Source organism: Malus sylvestris, chromosome 9 (assembly GCF_916048215.2).
Source record: "Malus sylvestris chromosome 9, drMalSylv7.2, whole genome shotgun sequence".
In the NCBI taxonomy this organism is placed as follows: Eukaryota; Viridiplantae; Streptophyta; class Magnoliopsida; order Rosales; family Rosaceae; genus Malus; species Malus sylvestris.
The window spans coordinates 127783-144887 of NC_062268.1; the positions used below are offsets into that span (position 1 = coordinate 127783).

Consider the following 17105-nt stretch of genomic DNA (forward strand, 5'->3'; position numbering starts at 1 on the left):
AAATTCATATAATAAATTTGACGTGACACGATTTGTTAGAATAGTGGATATGACACGAAAAAACGACACAAGAAGGCAAATTTAATTAGACTTTTTAGCCAAAATGATCACTAAGATTGGCATAACATTTCACTTTGATCCCTGAGATTTGAAATCGATAGAAGTTATCCCTGAATTTGTCTGTTATCAATTATTTTGGTATTTCTGTGAAAAAAAAATCTTCATAAATAAGAATAAAATGACAAAAATACCTTTGATTCTAATCAAATTATTTTGGTTTATTGTTTATTAAATTGAAGATATTTTTATCACTTTAATTCTTATTTAATAGAATTACGAAATGACCAAAATGGTTGATCGTAAATAAAATTAGAGATCACTAGTATTGATTTAAAGTCTCGTGAACAAATGGAAAGTTAAAAAACAAGCCTAATGACTGTAGGGGGATGACAAAAAAGAGCAGAACTGCAGGAGCCGGGCCTAAATTCGCGATGCCTCTCAGAGCACAATCAGACGAGTTCACCCACAAATGAAACTTTGGTTCTCTCTGAATCTGGGAAGCTTAAGGTTAAGCTGCAACTTGCAACCTGCAGGAGGTGTTCAGTTCGGTTAGCCTTCCTTCTGTTCACTTACTTATTTGTAGTTGCTTCATTTCATTGGATTGGATTGAATTGGGTTGCATAATTTAATTTTGGTGTTTGGAGACAGTGGGGGCGGCAGATTGGTAATCGTAGTAAGTTGGAAAATAGTGTTATTAGGGGGAGAGAGAAAGAAGGATGGGAGCGAGTAGAAATAGCGACCCGAATCAGGACGGGTCAGATGAGCAGCAGAAACGATCGGAGATCTACACCTACGATGCGCCGTGGCACATCTACGCCATGAACTGGAGCGTCCGTCGGGACAAGAAGTACCGGCTGGCCATCGCCAGCCTCCTCGAGCAGTACCCAAACCGAGTGGAGATCGTGCAGCTGGACGACTCAAACGGGGAGATCCGGTCGGACCCCAACCTGTCCTTCGAGCACCCGTACCCGCCAACCAAGACCATCTTCATCCCGGACAAGGAGTGCCAGAAGCCAGACCTGCTGGCCACCTCCAGCGATTTCCTCCGGGTGTGGCGCATCTCGGGGGATGAGGACGACTCGGACTCCTCGTCGTCTGTGGAGCTCAAGTCCCTCCTCAACGGCAACAAGAATTCCGAGTTCTGCGGGCCCATCACCTCCTTCGACTGGAACGAGGCGGAACCCAAGCGCATCGGCACCTCCTCCATCGACACCACGTGCACCATCTGGGACATCGAGCGCGAGGCCGTGGACACCCAGCTCATCGCCCACGACAAGGAGGTGTACGACATCGCTTGGGGCGGCGTCGGTGTATTCGCCTCCGTCTCAGCGGACGGCTCCGTGAGAGTGTTTGACCTGCGCGACAAGGAGCACTCCACCATCATTTACGAGAGCTCGGAGCCGGACACCCCCTTGGTCCGCCTGGGATGGAACAAGCAGGACCCCAGGTACATGGCTACCATCATCATGGACAGCGCCAAGGTGGTCGTCCTCGACATCCGCTTCCCGACCCTCCCCGTGGTCGAGTTGCAGAGGCACCAGTCCAGCGTCAACGCCGTTGCCTGGGCCCCACACAGCTCTTGCCACATCTGCACCGCCGGTGATGACTCCCAGGCCCTTATCTGGGACCTCTCCTCCATGGGCCAGCCAGTGGAGGGCGGCCTTGATCCCATTCTGGCCTACACAGCTGGGGCTGAAATCGAGCAGCTGCAGTGGTCCTCTTCCCAACCTGATTGGGTTGCAATTGCCTTCTCTACCAAGCTTCAGATACTCAGGGTATGAATAAGTATGGCCACTGACCAAGCATTTCACGAACTCCGCCAGACTCCAGTTGCCATCGCTCAGCTGCTCTTTAGTCAGTCCTCCTTCCTAGTTCCCAGTTTCTAGTCGTAATTAAGATAATACTACCTCACTCTGTTACTTTATTGACAATTGATGTCAACATTAGCTGAAGCCATATATGATTTGGTTATCAACTATTGCATATCATGCTCCTTGCCTTCTATATTTCTTACGAAAATGCATCTTTGTCGATGATAGTCCTAGATTTCTGCTAATGAAGTTAAGATAATTCAATTGTATCTGATTTCTTTCCGTTTATTAGCTAGACTCAATCTTTATTAACTATACTATCATTTGATTTGCCCATGTTGATATTGCTATTCGTTTTGTTTTTTTTCTCCTTGCGATTTTCATACGAGAGGAGATTGTCACCTACCTGACCATCCCAGTCTGCTTCTTAGCTTAAAATTATGTCGCATGTACCTCTGCCACAACTTATTTTATGCTTTAGCCGATTTGACCAAACAGTATGATTTAGTGAGTTATGAAGCATGACATGACAATTTGTTAGTGAGTTTGTTTCCTCATTACTAGTGGGTCGCATGTGTGGAAGGAATGCCCCAAATTTTTCACCTCTCCCAGACCCTGCGTAAAGCGGGAGCCTTGTGCACTGGGTACGACCTTTTGTAGTATAGAATTGCATTCCTACCTTCCTTTATAGCAAACACTGAGTAGTTGATAAAAGGAATACGACCTTGTAGAAGATCTAGCATTGAAAATTTTCAACAGAATATGTTGAGAATCTACAAAGTTTAGACTAACATTGCCTGTGGTCAAGGATTCACGATTTCTGAGAGTTCGATTAGTAGTTTGAGTTTGAGTTGGATTAGTCTTAGGCTTAGCTTAGTTGAATTAAATAATTTGCATCAAGGATTCACAATTCTTCGAAGGTTTTTCTGAGTTAATTGCACTTATATCCTAGACCTACCTTCCAGCTAATTGCGGTTAAAACGGGTTTTCAATATATATATATATACACTGTTGGTCAAGTTGTTAGCATCTGCCTTGGATCATTCTAAATACTTTTGAGTCTGAGTACTCTGCTTCTTTGCATCGAGAACTTGCAGGCTTGTTAATGTTACATCGAGAACTAGCTGGATTTTCATCTTCTGCTGCCCCTCGTATTACACCCCCTTTTCCGCCTCCCTTTTCGCTTGAATCAAATCCACAAACTGCAATCTTTCTTTTCCACCAAAACATAAAATTCCCTCTATGTAACATTCCACATCGACCAATGGAGAGGGGGTGATGTGTTTTATATGTAGATGCCCACTTCCATATAGCACGATGTCTTTTGGGAGCTCACTGACTTCGGGTTCCATCGGAACTCCGAAGATAAGCTAGTTCGGGAGAGAGCAATCCCAAGATGGGTGACCTACTGGGTAGTTCTCTTGTGAGTTTCGACAAACAAAAATGTGAGGGCGTGGTCGGGGCCCAAAGCAGACAATATCATGCTACGATAAAGTCGAGTCCGGGATGTGGTGGAGCCGATCTATATAGCACGAGACATTTTGGGAGGTCACTAGGTTCGGGTTCCATCGAAACTTCGAAGTTCAGCGAGTTCACGCGAGAACAATCCCAGGATAGGTGACCCACTGGATAGTTCTCGTGTGAGTTTCCAGAAACAAAACCGTGAGGGCGTGGTCGGGGCCCAAAGCGGACAATATCGTGCTACGGTAGAGTTGAGCCCGAGATGTGGTGGAGCCCAGGTTGGAATGTGACACTCTGCTTCCCTTTTTGCTTGAATCTCATCATTTTTTGCTTGAATTTCGCTTGAAAACAAATCCATAAACTATAAGAATAAAAAATCTCAGCCTACATGTACTGTAATTTTTTGCTTGAATTTTTTTTAATCCTATTTGGATTCTAGCTTGCGTGAATTTTGGGGTCTGATTTAAGCAAGCTTGAATCTGACTGCAATTTCTTGCTTTAATTTTGTTTTACCCTTTTGGATTCCAGCTTGTGTAAATTATGGGGTTCTAGGTCATCTTAGATTGTTTTTATTTTTCTTATTTGGAGCATTTTCTTTTTATAATTGCTACATGTTGACTGATTGCTCTGTTTATTCAATTAATTGGGGCACCAACTCTGTCTCTGTTCTTGTTTTCTTCTTAAACCTGAAATTTGTATATTATAAAGGTTAGGGCAATACCGGTTTTCTATTTAACAAAGAGAGTTAGAGAGAAAGTAAAAGGTAGAGGTACTGGAAAGAATTACAAACGTGACACGAAAGACTTGAATGCTTTGTTTTATGGTTTGTGTCTTTTCTATTTTTTATCGATTCGTAAGACTTTGGCAATTTATGAGTTTAGTTAAATAAATTGGATCTTAAAGTGTCTTTGTTTTTACTAATTCATTGTATTTGATTAAGTGAGATTTTGGTATGTATCAGGAACTAAAAGAATGTCTATCAAGGTTTGATGAAACTCCAAGAAGTGCCCTATGTCATTTGGGTATAATGTCCATGGATTGAAAGAGAGCTTCTATGATATTTTTTTTTTCATTTGATTAAACTTTTATCTCTAATGTTTTTAGGGGGTGTCAGATTGCAGGAATGAAAGATAGCTTGAATTGAATTTTGGTTTGCTTCATATTACTACTTTTAGCTATAGCTACCGTTCATTTTAGGTTAGATGTATAGAATTGGATTTGTTGTATCAAATACTACAATTTTGTAGTGACATACAAAGTGTTAATAGCCTTTTGATATTGTAAGTACAAGTGAGCATGTGGTTGTAAATTGTAATGAGACAAAATGGTTTCTTATACAACTCATCGTATGGTTGCTAATGCCTTGGCCCCTTTGCTCGTTATATGTTTTGTTGATGCATAAAATCGGAGGTCTCAGAACAACGTAAATTCGACCGTGAATCTGCAAGAAATGTAAATAACACAAGATGTATCGTGGTTCGTCCTAATGTTTGGATTACGTCTACACTAATATAGTATTTCTCTGAGAGGGAAAGAGAGCATTTGTAATGAGAGTGAGGCTATTCTCTAAATATGAGAGGCTTAAAGGGGATGAGAAGGCTTAAGAATTGGCCTCCCCTATTGAGGAGAGTGAGAAGTCCTTTTATAGAATAAGGGCCCCTCACTTATTACATATTTGCCCCTTCTTTTATTACATAATTACATTAAGTCCCCCGAGTATTTATACGAGATATAATTACGGATGCCCTAAGTATGGTATAAACAGTAGTCCCCCAAGTCTTCAGTCAAGAGAGTATTTTGGCCAGAGACTTGAAATTCAGTCCATGTGTGGGCTGAAGTAACTAGATGTCGTATGGGACTGATACTCGATATGAGGCAGTGCTCAATCTGAAATGATGTTCAACTAGAAATAGCACATGTTGCGAGGCTGCTCGGTTTGTGGCTTATGTTGCCTTGGTTGGCTCGGCTTGTGACTTTGAAGGTGAAGGAGTCCCTTTTATAGAATAAGGGCTCGCTCCTCAATACATAAATGATGGGCTAAAGTTGATGCTCGTGGCGTGGCGCTTGCTCAGTAGACGACGATGCTCTCTAATGATGGTGAAGGAGTCCCTTTTATAAAATAAAGGCTCGCTCCTCAGTACATAAATGATGGGCTAGGAGTGATGCTCGCGGCGAGGCGGTTGCTTAGCAGGCGGCGATGCTCTCTAATGAAAGTGAGGGAGTCCATTTTATAAAATAAGGGCTCGTTCCTCAGTACATGAGTAATAGGTTAGGAGTGATGCTTGCGACGAGGCTCTCTAATGAAGGTGAGGGAGTCCCTTTTATAGAATAAGGGCTTGCTCCTCAATACATAAGTGATGGGTTAGGAGTGATGTTCGCGGCGAGACGGTTGCTTAGCTGGCGGCGATGTTTTCTAATGAAGGTGAGGGAGTCCCTTTTATAAAATAAAGGCTCGCTCATCAGTACATGAATAATGGGTGCTCTCTAATGAAAGTGAGGGAGTCCCTTTTATAGAATAAGGGTTCGCTCCTCAATACATAAATAATGGGCTAAATCCCTCGAGTATTTTTCATGAGGCCCAATATATGTTACATAATGTAGTCCCCCAAGTTTTCAGTTAATAGAGTCTGTTGGCTGGAGACTTCAAATTGAATTCATGTATGGGCCGAAGTGGCGGTTGTTTGGAAGCGGTATTTGTATACACTGCACTGAAGTTTTGTAGGTGAAGTTTTGCAAGTGAAGCTTTTGAAGCTAGAGCTCTGTGAATAAAACTTTCGAAGCTGGAGCTCTTGTAAATGAAGCTTTTGAAGCTAGAGCTCAGTAAATGAAGCTTTCGAAGCTAGAGCTTTGTAAATGAGGCTTTCGAAGCTAGATTGACATGTGTTTATACCATATTTAGGGCCTCGTATTTAGACCTCGTATAAATACTCGAGGGACTTAAATGTAATTATGTAATAAAGGAAGGGGCAAATATGTAATTAGGGGAGAAGCTTTTATTCTATAAAAGGGCATCCTCACCCTCACAAACCCTGAGCTTCCTCACACCCCCTAAGCTCTAAGCTTTCTCTCTCCCTCTTTAACAGAGAAATACAATACAGTCAGTGTGGACGTAGCCCAAACCTTAGGGTGAACCACGATACATCTTGTGTTATTTACATTTCATGCAGATTCACGGTCGGATTTACGTTGTTCCAAGACCATCCGGTTTTGTGCATCAACAAATGACATTAGAAAATATTGTGAGAGAATGATCTCTATTTATAGAAGAGAGGTTCTAGTTTCATTTTGACATTGACACATGTCGTGTTGTAATTGACTTCTGATGTTGACACGTGTCGCGCTGTGATTGGCCTCCTGGTTGGAGGGAAACTCTTCTGGGTCCTTGACGGTATAACGTTGACCGGTGCTCAGTAGTTTCGGGATTGGTCAAGTATGGTACAAACAACGCTCCCCTAAGTTCCCGAGTGAGGGAAGCTCCTTGGTTGGGGACTTGCAAGATCCAAGTCATTGAGTAATCACGAAACTTCTAAGTACCGAAGTGTGGTATCATTTTCACTTGCCTTATCTGTCTCATATGTAGATGTGGCATCTTCTCTGGAAGTACTTTTCCTCCATCCAAGGGTGGTATCTTTAACCGATGAAGATGCATAAGGTAATGTATCAATTTCACTTGAAGCTTGTTGATGCACAAAACCGGAGGGGTCTTGGAACAACGTAAATCCAACCGTGAATTTGTAAGAAGTGTAAATAACACAAGATGTATCGTGGGTCACCCTAAGGTTTGGGCTACGTCCACACTGATTATGTATTTATCTGAGGGAGAGAGAGCTCTGAGAGTGAGAGCTTTGAGAGAGGGTGAGACGGCCTAGGAATTGGCCTCCTCTATTGTGAGGGTAATGGGTCATTTTATAGAATAATGACTCATCACTTATTAGATATTTGCCCATTCCTTTATCACATAATTACATTTAAGCCTCCCAAGTATTTGTACGAGATCTAAATACGAGGCCCTAAATATGGTATAAACAGTAGTCCCCTAAGTCTTCAGTCAAGAGAGTCTTTTGGCTGGAGACTTGAAATTCAGTCCATGTGTGGGCCGAAGTAACTAGATGTTATCTTGAACTAATGTTCGATATGGGACGGTGCTCAATCTGAAATGATGCTCAACTATAAGTAGCACATGCTGCGAGGCTGCTTGGCTCGTGGCTTATGTTGCCTTGGTTGGCTCGACTTGTGGCGTTGAAGGTGAGGGAGTCCCTTTTATAGAATAAGGGTTCACTCCTTAATACATAAATATGGGCTAGAGTTGATGCTCGCAGCGAGGCGGTTGCTCAGTAGGCGGCGACGCTCTCTAATGATGGTGAAGGAGTCCCTTTTATAGAATAAGGCTCCTCAATACATAAATGATGGGTTAGGAGTGATGCTCGTGGCGAAGCGGTTGCTCAGCTGGCGGCGTTGCTCTCTAATGAAGGTGAGGGAGTCCCTTTTATAAAATAAAGGTTCGCTCCTCAGTACATGAATAATGGGTGCTCTCTAATGAAAGTGAGGGAGTCCCTTTTATAGAATAAGGGCTCGCTCCTTAATACATAAATAATGGGCTATGTCCCATAAGTATTTTTCATAGGGCCCAGTTGAAGCCCAATATATGGTACATAATGTAGTCCCCCAACTCTTCGGTTAATAGAGTCTGTTGGCTGGAGACTTCAAATTGAATCCATGTATAGGCTGAAGTGGCGGTTGTTCGGAGGTGGTATTTGTATACCCTATACTGAAGCTTTGTAGGTGAAGCTTTGCAAGTTAAGCTTTGAAGCTGGAGCTTTGTAAATAAAGCTTTTAAAGCTGGAGCTTTTGTAAATGAAGCTTTTGAAGCTAGAGCTCTGTAAATGAAGCTTTTGAAGCTAGAACTCTGTAAATGAAGCTTTTTAAAGCTAGAGCTTTGTAAATGAAGCTTTTGAAGCTAGATTGACATGAGTGATACTCATGAATGTTTATGTTGTTTGACATGAGTGATACTCATGGATGTTTGACATAAGTGATGCTCATGAATGTTGACATGAGTGATGCTCATGAATGTTTATGTATGCTTGACATGAGTAGGGCTCATGTATGTTTATGTATGATTGACATGAGTAATGCTCGTGTATAATTTTGAAGTATTGGGCGTACTTTTGATCACCTGATTAGTGGCATGAAGGATAGTACAGGTTGTACATTTCATCACCTGGTTGGTGGCATGAATGGCTAGTTGCCAAATGATATTAGAGTACGGGTTGTACATTTCATCACCTGGTTGGTGGTAATAGCAGCGGGTTTCCGAATAATTTTGGAGTATTGGGTGTACTTTTGATCACCTGGTTGGTGGTAATAGAGGCAGGTTGCTGAATAATTTTTTGTAGTACTGGACGTATTTTTGGTCGCCTGGTTGGTGATAATAGAAAGCCTGACTCTTTTGGGCATATGGGCATTCGCTCTCCACACAACATTTCAACCTATTTATTTTGGACTTTGCCGTTTTTTTTTAATTTTTTTTTTACCCTCTGATGGGATTTATACAGATGTTTCCGAAAGATAAGAAAAATAATTTACATAATTCAGAAATAAGAAAAGTAAATCACATCATTCTGGTAAGGTGTTTATTCCTCACTTTTGCTTTCTTTTTTGCTTTCTGCTTTTGTTTTCTGCTTTTGCTTTTCTTTTTTCAGAAAAGAGGAACATGCATGATTCAAAAGGTGGTCGACAGTTGGTTTTCAGAAAATGGGCAGGTTCATGATGAAGAATCTTACCTTGTCCCTTTGCCCATGCTGTCCATGACCCAATCATTGCTGGCCTTGACCCCAGCCCTGGCCGACTCAGAGAGCATCCATTGCACTTGCAGATAGAGGGAACCTTGTGCCTGGAAAGCAAATTGTACTCAGGCTGCTCAACAAAAGGCCCCACCAAAGGTCTTATTGTTAACAAATGTAATTATTGGTCTACCCCAGCAAAAGGTGTTAACGTGACTCTGCAGCTCAACATGCAGATCAAAGCAATGGCCTTGACAATGAAAGAAATCCCATTTCTAGAGCGTAGAAACTTCGTGCTAAAGGGCTTGGCAGAGATGGTGAAGAAGCCAAAGTGAATCGGTGGTGGTAGCATTCGACATTGTGTGTCGCTGTGCTTTAAAATTGTTCGAGACAAGACGGACGCAGCAGATCTGGAACTCGGGACTTCCCTTGCAATCGTGTGCAGCAGATCCTAGGTGGCTTTAAGCTTGAGCCCAGCCCGGCCAACCATGTCACCAATAGTCACTCTCCCTCCACAAGCGTCCACAACTTTTATGGCGGTGAGTAAGTTGCAGCGAGGAATGTGCGAGGCGGTGGGTGAGTCCGGCGAGGAAGTCCTCATCGTCACTGTTGGTGCTGCTTCCCTCGGTCTTGGTGGAGCTCGCCACGAACTCGACACAGGAGTTCTGCGAGAGAGTGTGCCGTGAATGAATAGCACAAACAATCCCATCATCAGCATCATTTTCTTCTTCTTCATTACACTACCCATCGGATCATGAAGCTTTTGGAATAGCTCCACGCCTCTGTGTGTGTGTGCCGTGAATGTATATAGCAGCTGCTATTAACTCCACAATTTCAGTAAGAACACGAATGGGTTGTATAGCCCCATCATATACAAGCGTCGTCTCATTTTTTTCATTCCATATTGATACTTCTCTGGCAAACTCCCTTCGTTAGACGTAGTTGACGCCGATGAAGGATTGTGAGTCTGCTCGCAGTAATTCCTGGAATTGGCATCAGCTTCATTCTCTAGCAGCAAAGAAACAATCTCGTTGTGGCCTTTAGCGGCGGCGAAATGAAGATGAGAGTTGAGACTGCCGAAGGTGGAGTATTTGGCAAGGCAAGGATTGCAATCCAATATCATCTTGGCTTCGACTACATCGCCGTCTCTCGCCGCCGAAACCAACCGTTCGCCAGAGGCAGAGCACCCGAATGAATTGCCGATTTCTTTCCTCTTAACCTCTGCCTCTATCTCTCTCTACCTATAAATACGAAAGCGTGTGGAATTTGGAAAATAAATTGAAAAAGAAAAGGATAATTTAGGTCAACCGTCGTGGAAGAACGACAAATGGGACGGGAAAATGGAGGATTTTGGAGTTGGGGGTTTTCTCAGATTCACGGTGGAAGTGAAAAAATGAAAGATAACTGACACAGCTTTTCGTGTCGTTTCCCACAGACGGCGCCAAATGTTGATGCACAAAACCGGAGGGATCTTGGAACAACGTAAATCCGACCGTGAATCTGTAAGAAATGTAAATAACAAAAGATGTATCGTGGTTCATCCCAAGGTTTAGGCTACGTCCACACTGATTATGTATTTATCTGAGGAAGAGAGAGCTCTGAGAGTGAGAGCTTTGAGAGGGGGTGAGAGGGCCTAGGAATTGGCCTCCTCTATTGTGAGGGTGAGGGGTCATTTTATAGAATACAGACTCATCACTTATTACATATTTGCCCATTCTTTTATCACATAATTACATTTAAGTCCCCCGAGTATTTGTACGAGATCTAAATATGAGACTCTAAATATGGTATAAACAAAGCTTACTTGTAGTTTCAAGCTTGGTCAAGTGCGATACAAACCCTATAATATGAGTCATCCAAGTCACCGAGCTAGGAGATTTGCCGAATGAGGTAACAGACAAGGTAAGCAATCAACCTGGATCGAAGGTTCGACTTCGGCTTCCAGTTGATTGTTCTCATTCTCCTTGTGTCGTAAACAATAATAAGGATAAGGAGAAGCAAATGGAGAAGAGATGATATGAGATACTTTTGCCTTTGAAGAAGTAATTTTCCATAGGCTTATTCTTAAACTGGGCTGGAGGGTTTTCTGGTTTCCTCCAAAGTATAAGGCCGACTCAAGAATTTGAGGGTCAAAACAAGTCCATCAAATCTAGAGTACGTTCAACCCTGATGATATGGGATACTTTTGCTATTGACGAAGTAGTGGATGTATCGACACGTGTTCTGTTATGCTTGTCTCCACATGCTTCCTTGTATCCTTCTCACTTGCCCTATCTATTCCTCAGGCAGATGTGGTATCTTCTCTAGAAGCATAAGATGTTGAAGATGAGTACTCGAGAGCAATCCCAGGTAAGTAATCAGGCAAGGGGTTCCAAGCAGTCAGTTCTTGACTAGAAGCTTGATTCCAAGTGCTGACTGATTGCTCTATTTCTCCTTGTCTTGCAAGTAAAAACAAGGCCAAAGGAAAAGATAAGGAAAAAGCATGATATGAGATACTCTTGCTTTTAACCCTGATGATATGAGATACTCTTGCTCTGGTGTGGCTTGTTTGCAGAGGTGTTATCGGGAGGGGGGAAAGAAGCTGAGTATTTCGAGAGACTCTGCTGAGAGTGCCCTCTCGGATATGAAGAAAAGTTGAGAATTTTTTTTATTTGCAGGTCTGCCTGGCTGTGAAGGATGGAGGTCGACATATATAGAAGTCTCCCTAATAACAAGTAGTAGTGCTATTCCTTTACCCTTCTTGGTCATAACAATGTAGTGGGAGCTGCAAGTTTCACGTGTTTTAACTTTGTCAGAGCACTTTGAAAAAGTGGTATGTGGTATCTGGAAAGCTGATGTTGCGTATGAAGATTGCAGACAAGCTTTATCCAAGGAAATATGGCTCTTGAAGTTCGGAGAGCAATGCCTCTTCGGTTTTCGAACAAGCAATCATGTCGGGGATCTAGCTCTCGAGATTTAGATAATAGTGCCTCTTCGATTTTTGAGAAAGCAATCTTGTTGGGAGTCTGACTCTTGAGATTCAGAGAGCAGTGTCTCTTCGATTTTTGAGAAAGTAATCTTGTTGGGAGTCTGGCTCTCGAGATTCGGAGGGCGGTGCCTCTTCAATTTTTGAGCAAGTAATCCTGTTGGGAGTCTGGCTCTCGAAAATCGGAGAGCGGTGCCTCTTCGATTTTTGAGCAAGCAATCTTGTTGGGAGTGTTTTCTCGAATGTGAGTAAAGGTTGGGTATTTTTGTCAGTCTGCCTTGCCACGGAGTACGGAGGTTGACACACATTGAGACTTTCTAGTTATCAAGCAGTGGTGCTGTTCCTTTACCTTTGTGGGTAATAGTAGGGTAGCTGGACCTTCAAAATTTATGTGTCTAAATTTTGTCAGAGATCTTTGGCAAAGTTATATGCGGTACCTAAGGAGTTGATGTTGCATGTGGAAAATGGTGCCTTTTCGAAATCCGGAGAGTGGTGCCTTTTCGATTTTTGAATCAACGGCCCTGTTGCCATTTCTTTTATAAGGGCACCAGTTGTGTGCAAGAAGTACATTCAGAGAGTTATTGCTTGTAGGAATTTTCCCCTTACTTCAGAGATTTATTGCACCTCATTTCTCCTTCATCATTTTTTAGAATGTCTGGCCAATCCGACCGTCGTTTTGACTTGAACTTTGGTGAAGAGGCAGCCATGCATTCTCAAGACAACATATGGCGCTCATCCTTCTTATCTCCTACTGGTCCTCTTACCGTTGGGGACTCTGTGATGAAGAATGATATGACCGCTGTGGTGGTGGCCAAGAACCTTCTCACTCCCAAAGATAACAGATTACTTTCCAAACAATCTGATGAGTTGGCTGTTAAGGATTCTCTGGCTCTCAGTGTTCAGTGTGCAGGTTCTGTGTCTAATATGACCCAACGCCTATTTGCTCGAACCCGCCAAGTTGAATCATTGGCGGCTGAAGTGACAAGTCTCAAACAGGAGATCAGAGGGCTCAAGCATGAGAATAAATGGTTGCACATCCTCGCACATGACTATGCTATAAAGATGAAGAGGAAGCTCGACCAGCTCCAAGAATCTGATGGTCAGATTTTACTTGATCATTAGAGGTTTGTGGGTTTGTTCCAAAGGCATTTATTGCCTTCGTCTTTTGGGGCTGTACCGCGTAATGAAGCTCCAAATGATCAACCTTCGGTGCCTCCTCCTTCTGAGGTTCTGCCTAGTACTGAGGCTCCGAATAATCACACTCTGATGCCTCCTCTTTCTGGGGCTCTGCCGACTGCTGAGACTTCTCCTGAACAACCTTTGTGAAGGCTCCCTCTTGTTTGTTTATTTTGATTCATGTATATGTACATATTTGTAACTTATCGGCGATATCAATAAACAAGCTTTGCTTCATTTCAACGTATTGTGTTAAATACACCAAGGCATTCTTCACTAAGTTCTTTGAAGTTTTCCTTTTGTTGAAGCTTTGTGAGTAAAGCATGTAGGTTGAGATAGTGCTCCCTTAATTTCCCGAGTGAGGAAAACTTCTCGGTTGGAGACTTGAAAAAATCCAAGTCACTAAGTGGTCGTGAGATTTTCGAGTATCAAGGTGCAGTAGCATATGGTAGGAGTCCCCCAAGTCTCTGGTCGAGGGAGTTAACGAATGAGGTGTCTTACTTGTAGCTAAGTTTCCAAAGTAACAAAACTTTACCATTTTCCTTTCTAAGTGGTAGCCCAAAACTCATCATTCATATATATTTGTTATGAAAGTTGTTTGGGGTGAACCTCCGGTTTTATGCATCAACATTTGGCGCCGTCTGTGGGAATCGACACGAAAAGTTATTTCGGTTCTCTTTCATTTTTTCATCTCACCACCGTGAAACCTTACCACAACCTTCACCGGAAATCTGCAGAAACCCAAGTACCAAATAACCCAACACCCACAAGCAGAGACACACACGTTTTGCACTACTCCCAATAACATCCAACATTGGACTCTATAAATCTTTATCCCTCTCTGCAACTTTTCTCTGCTGCTGGAGTAAATAATACTTTCAGAAGGAAATTCGATCGAGCTGAGTTCTTGGAGCCGAGCTCGTGAGCGTGAAAAACAAGAGGAGGAATGAGGACCGCATAAATCCAAATCGAAAGGCCCGCCAGTGCAAAGTAAGTCATTAAAGGCAAAGAGTTGGGTTGACCGCATTTCTCCAGTAGCTCCATCTTCCTTCCACCGCCAAATCTAACTGAGACCGAGATCAATATAGACGCAAGGAGCTGAAACTGGAAGTCCCAGCAGTCCCATGTGAAGATCCTCTACGCCGCCACAACTCTCAAGCTCCTGTGGCATCAATTATGCTCCCAAGCTCCTGTAGATCTCGACGTGGAGTCGATGAAGTCACTGAGATCATATCTGAAGAAGCAGAGTGGGGTGGCGCTGAACCTGCAGATGGACACCAAATTGACAACTGGAAATCCTCCATAGGCGGTGAAGTCATCTTTTGTTTTTCTCCTTCACCCAGCTTCCATAATCTGATTTCGATCAGGACCAGGAAAGAAAGATCATTTCCACTGTGTTCTCCCCATATCCCTTATATCCAAGCTAAGCCCATCTTAGGGGTCCCGTCTGCCTTGCGGTGACCGCTCTTTCCTCCCCACTGCAATGCGACCCGTCGCTCCCTCCTCCAGTCCAAACCTTCTGGCAGTGGTTCCGAGACGAAGGCGTGGTTTCCAGCAAATACCCTGTCGCAAAGCCTGCTGTGGTCCCCAAAGGCATGGGGCTCGTCGCCGACCAAGACATTTCCAAAAAGTAGAGACGACTCCAAGTGTCTGCAGCGGGTTGAAGCCGTGGGTGTCTGTTGTTCTGTTTCTTATCAGAGAGAAAAGTAGAGACGACTCCAAGTGGCGGATTTACCTTGATATCCTTCCCGAGTCGACCAACTCGATTGTATTCTGTGCAGGTCAGAAGATAAGCTTGATGAGCTTTAAGGAACTCAACCTTTGAGCACAACAATAAGTGTAAAGGAGTACGTGCGGACTGAGTTTCTAAAATTGGAACAAGAAACCATCCTCTCTAACAAGCAGCTTTTTCCTTCTTCCGTCACACTGGACGACTTCTTCTGGGCGTTTGAAAAACTCAGATCGAGGGTATTCTCCCGTCTCCGCGGTCAGAATCTTGTTTTGATCCCTCTTGCAGACTTTATCAACCACAGTTCCAGCATAACCACAGAAGAGCATGCATATGAGGTCAAGGGAGCAGCAGGTCTCGAATGGCATGAACTGCAATTCGACCTGGATCACCGAGTCAGGTTTCGGGGGCTTCACGGAAGGTCCGATAATCGGGAACCACCCGGAGATGGGCTCTCCGGTGGTGATTTTCTCGACTGGGATTTTGGTGGTTCTGATGATCTCGGCGCCGAAGATATCTTTATCTTTAACCTGAAACTCGAGGTTAGTCACAGAGTGAGCCATCGGGATAAAGAAGTGCTCTTTCCACTACGGGTTCTGGGAGTTTCTTCATGACACGTGTCCGGGCGACGTGCCCCTTAATTTTTCACCTCAATAAAGGCAAGCGCACCAGAAGATGCTCCTTCATTTTGTCGGCACCAAACGTCTCCACTTTCCAAATAATTGATTATTTTCTCGGCACCAACTGTCCATCTTGTCCACCAACAATTTAAGGCTATTAAAGAAAGCACAAATTGTAGGGTGGGAGAATATTATGGAGCCTTGGCGGTGGACTCGTGGATCATGCAGCAAAAAAAAGAGAAAGCAAAAGCAAAAACAAAGCAAAGGCGGAGATAAGATTCTTTTCTTATTATTAAATCTATTATCATTCCTTGTCTGTCATATTTATCAGGATCAAGAAACATAAAGAAAATCAGAAAGAAAAGCAGAAAGCAAAAGAAGATAAAAAGAAGCAGACATAATTGTGGTGGTGATGACATGCAAAAAAGAGAATTATGGGCGTGACCCATTAAGCAGAGGGTCGAATTTATTTTTCTTATCTTTCAGAGACATCTGTAGAACCCCATCAGAGGGTAATCCAAAAAAAAAACAAAAAACTGCAAGCCCAAAATAATGGGCTGGAGTGTTATGTGAAAGGCGAAGGCCCATTTGCCCAAAAGAGCCAGGCCCGCTATTACCACCAACCAGGTGATCAAAAATACGTCAAGTACTTCAAAATTATTCGGCACCCTGTCGCTATTATCACCAACCAGGTGATCAAAAGTACGCCCAATACTCCAAAATTATTCGGCAATCTACCGTCATTATCACCTATTAGGTGATCAAAAGTACGCCCAGTACTCCAAAATTATTCAGCAGCCTGCCGCTAATATCACCCATTAGGTGATCAAAAGTACGTCCAGTACTCCAAAATTATTCAGCAGCCTGCCGCTATTATCACCTATTAGGTGATCAAAAGTACGTCCAGTACTCCAAAATTATTCGGCAGCCTGCCGCTATTATCACCCATTAGGTGATCAAAAGTACGTCCAGTACTCCAAAATTATACATGAGCATCACTCATGTCATTCATACATAAACATTCATGAGCATCACTCATGTCATTCATACATAAACATTCATGAGCATCACTCATGACAATCATACATAAACATTCATGACCACCATTCGTGTCAACATTCATGAGCATCACTCATGTCAATCCACAAAAACATTCATGAGCATCACTCATGTTGTTGATGCACAAAACCGGATGGTCTTGGAACAACGTAAATCCGACCGTGAATCTGCATGAAATGTAAATAACACAAGATGTATCGTGGTTCACCCCAAGGTTTGGGCTACGTCCACACTGATTGTATTGTATTTCTCTGTTAAAGAGGGAGAGAGAGAGCTTAGAGCTTAGGGGGTGTGAGGAAGCTCAGGGTTTGTGAGGGTGAGGATGCCCTTTTATAGAATAAGGGCTTCTCCCCTAATTACATATTTGCCCCTTCCTTTATTACATAATTACATATTTGCCCCTTCCTTTTATAGAATAAGGGCTTCTCTCCTAATTACAAC

The 17105-nt window shown here is 43.0% G+C and overlaps 1 protein-coding gene across 2 annotated transcripts; it reads left to right on the forward strand.

Annotated features, from left to right (window-relative positions):
- The first annotated feature begins 414 nt into the window (after positions 1-414).
- On the forward strand, positions 415-2207 carry LOC126634130 (WD repeat-containing protein LWD1). Of its 2 annotated transcripts, none has more exons than XM_050304620.1 (2): positions 415-608; positions 709-2207. In XM_050304620.1, exon 2 carries the CDS (start codon positions 777-779, stop codon positions 1839-1841), a length of 1065 nt encoding a protein of 354 aa, XP_050160577.1. In that variant the 5' UTR covers positions 415-608; positions 709-776; the 3' UTR covers positions 1842-2207. The 2 variants fall into 2 exon arrangements, with proteins under 2 accessions (XP_050160577.1, XP_050160578.1); XM_050304621.1 differs by having other exon boundaries at positions 415-603.
- The last annotated feature ends 14898 nt before the right edge of the window (positions 2208-17105 follow it).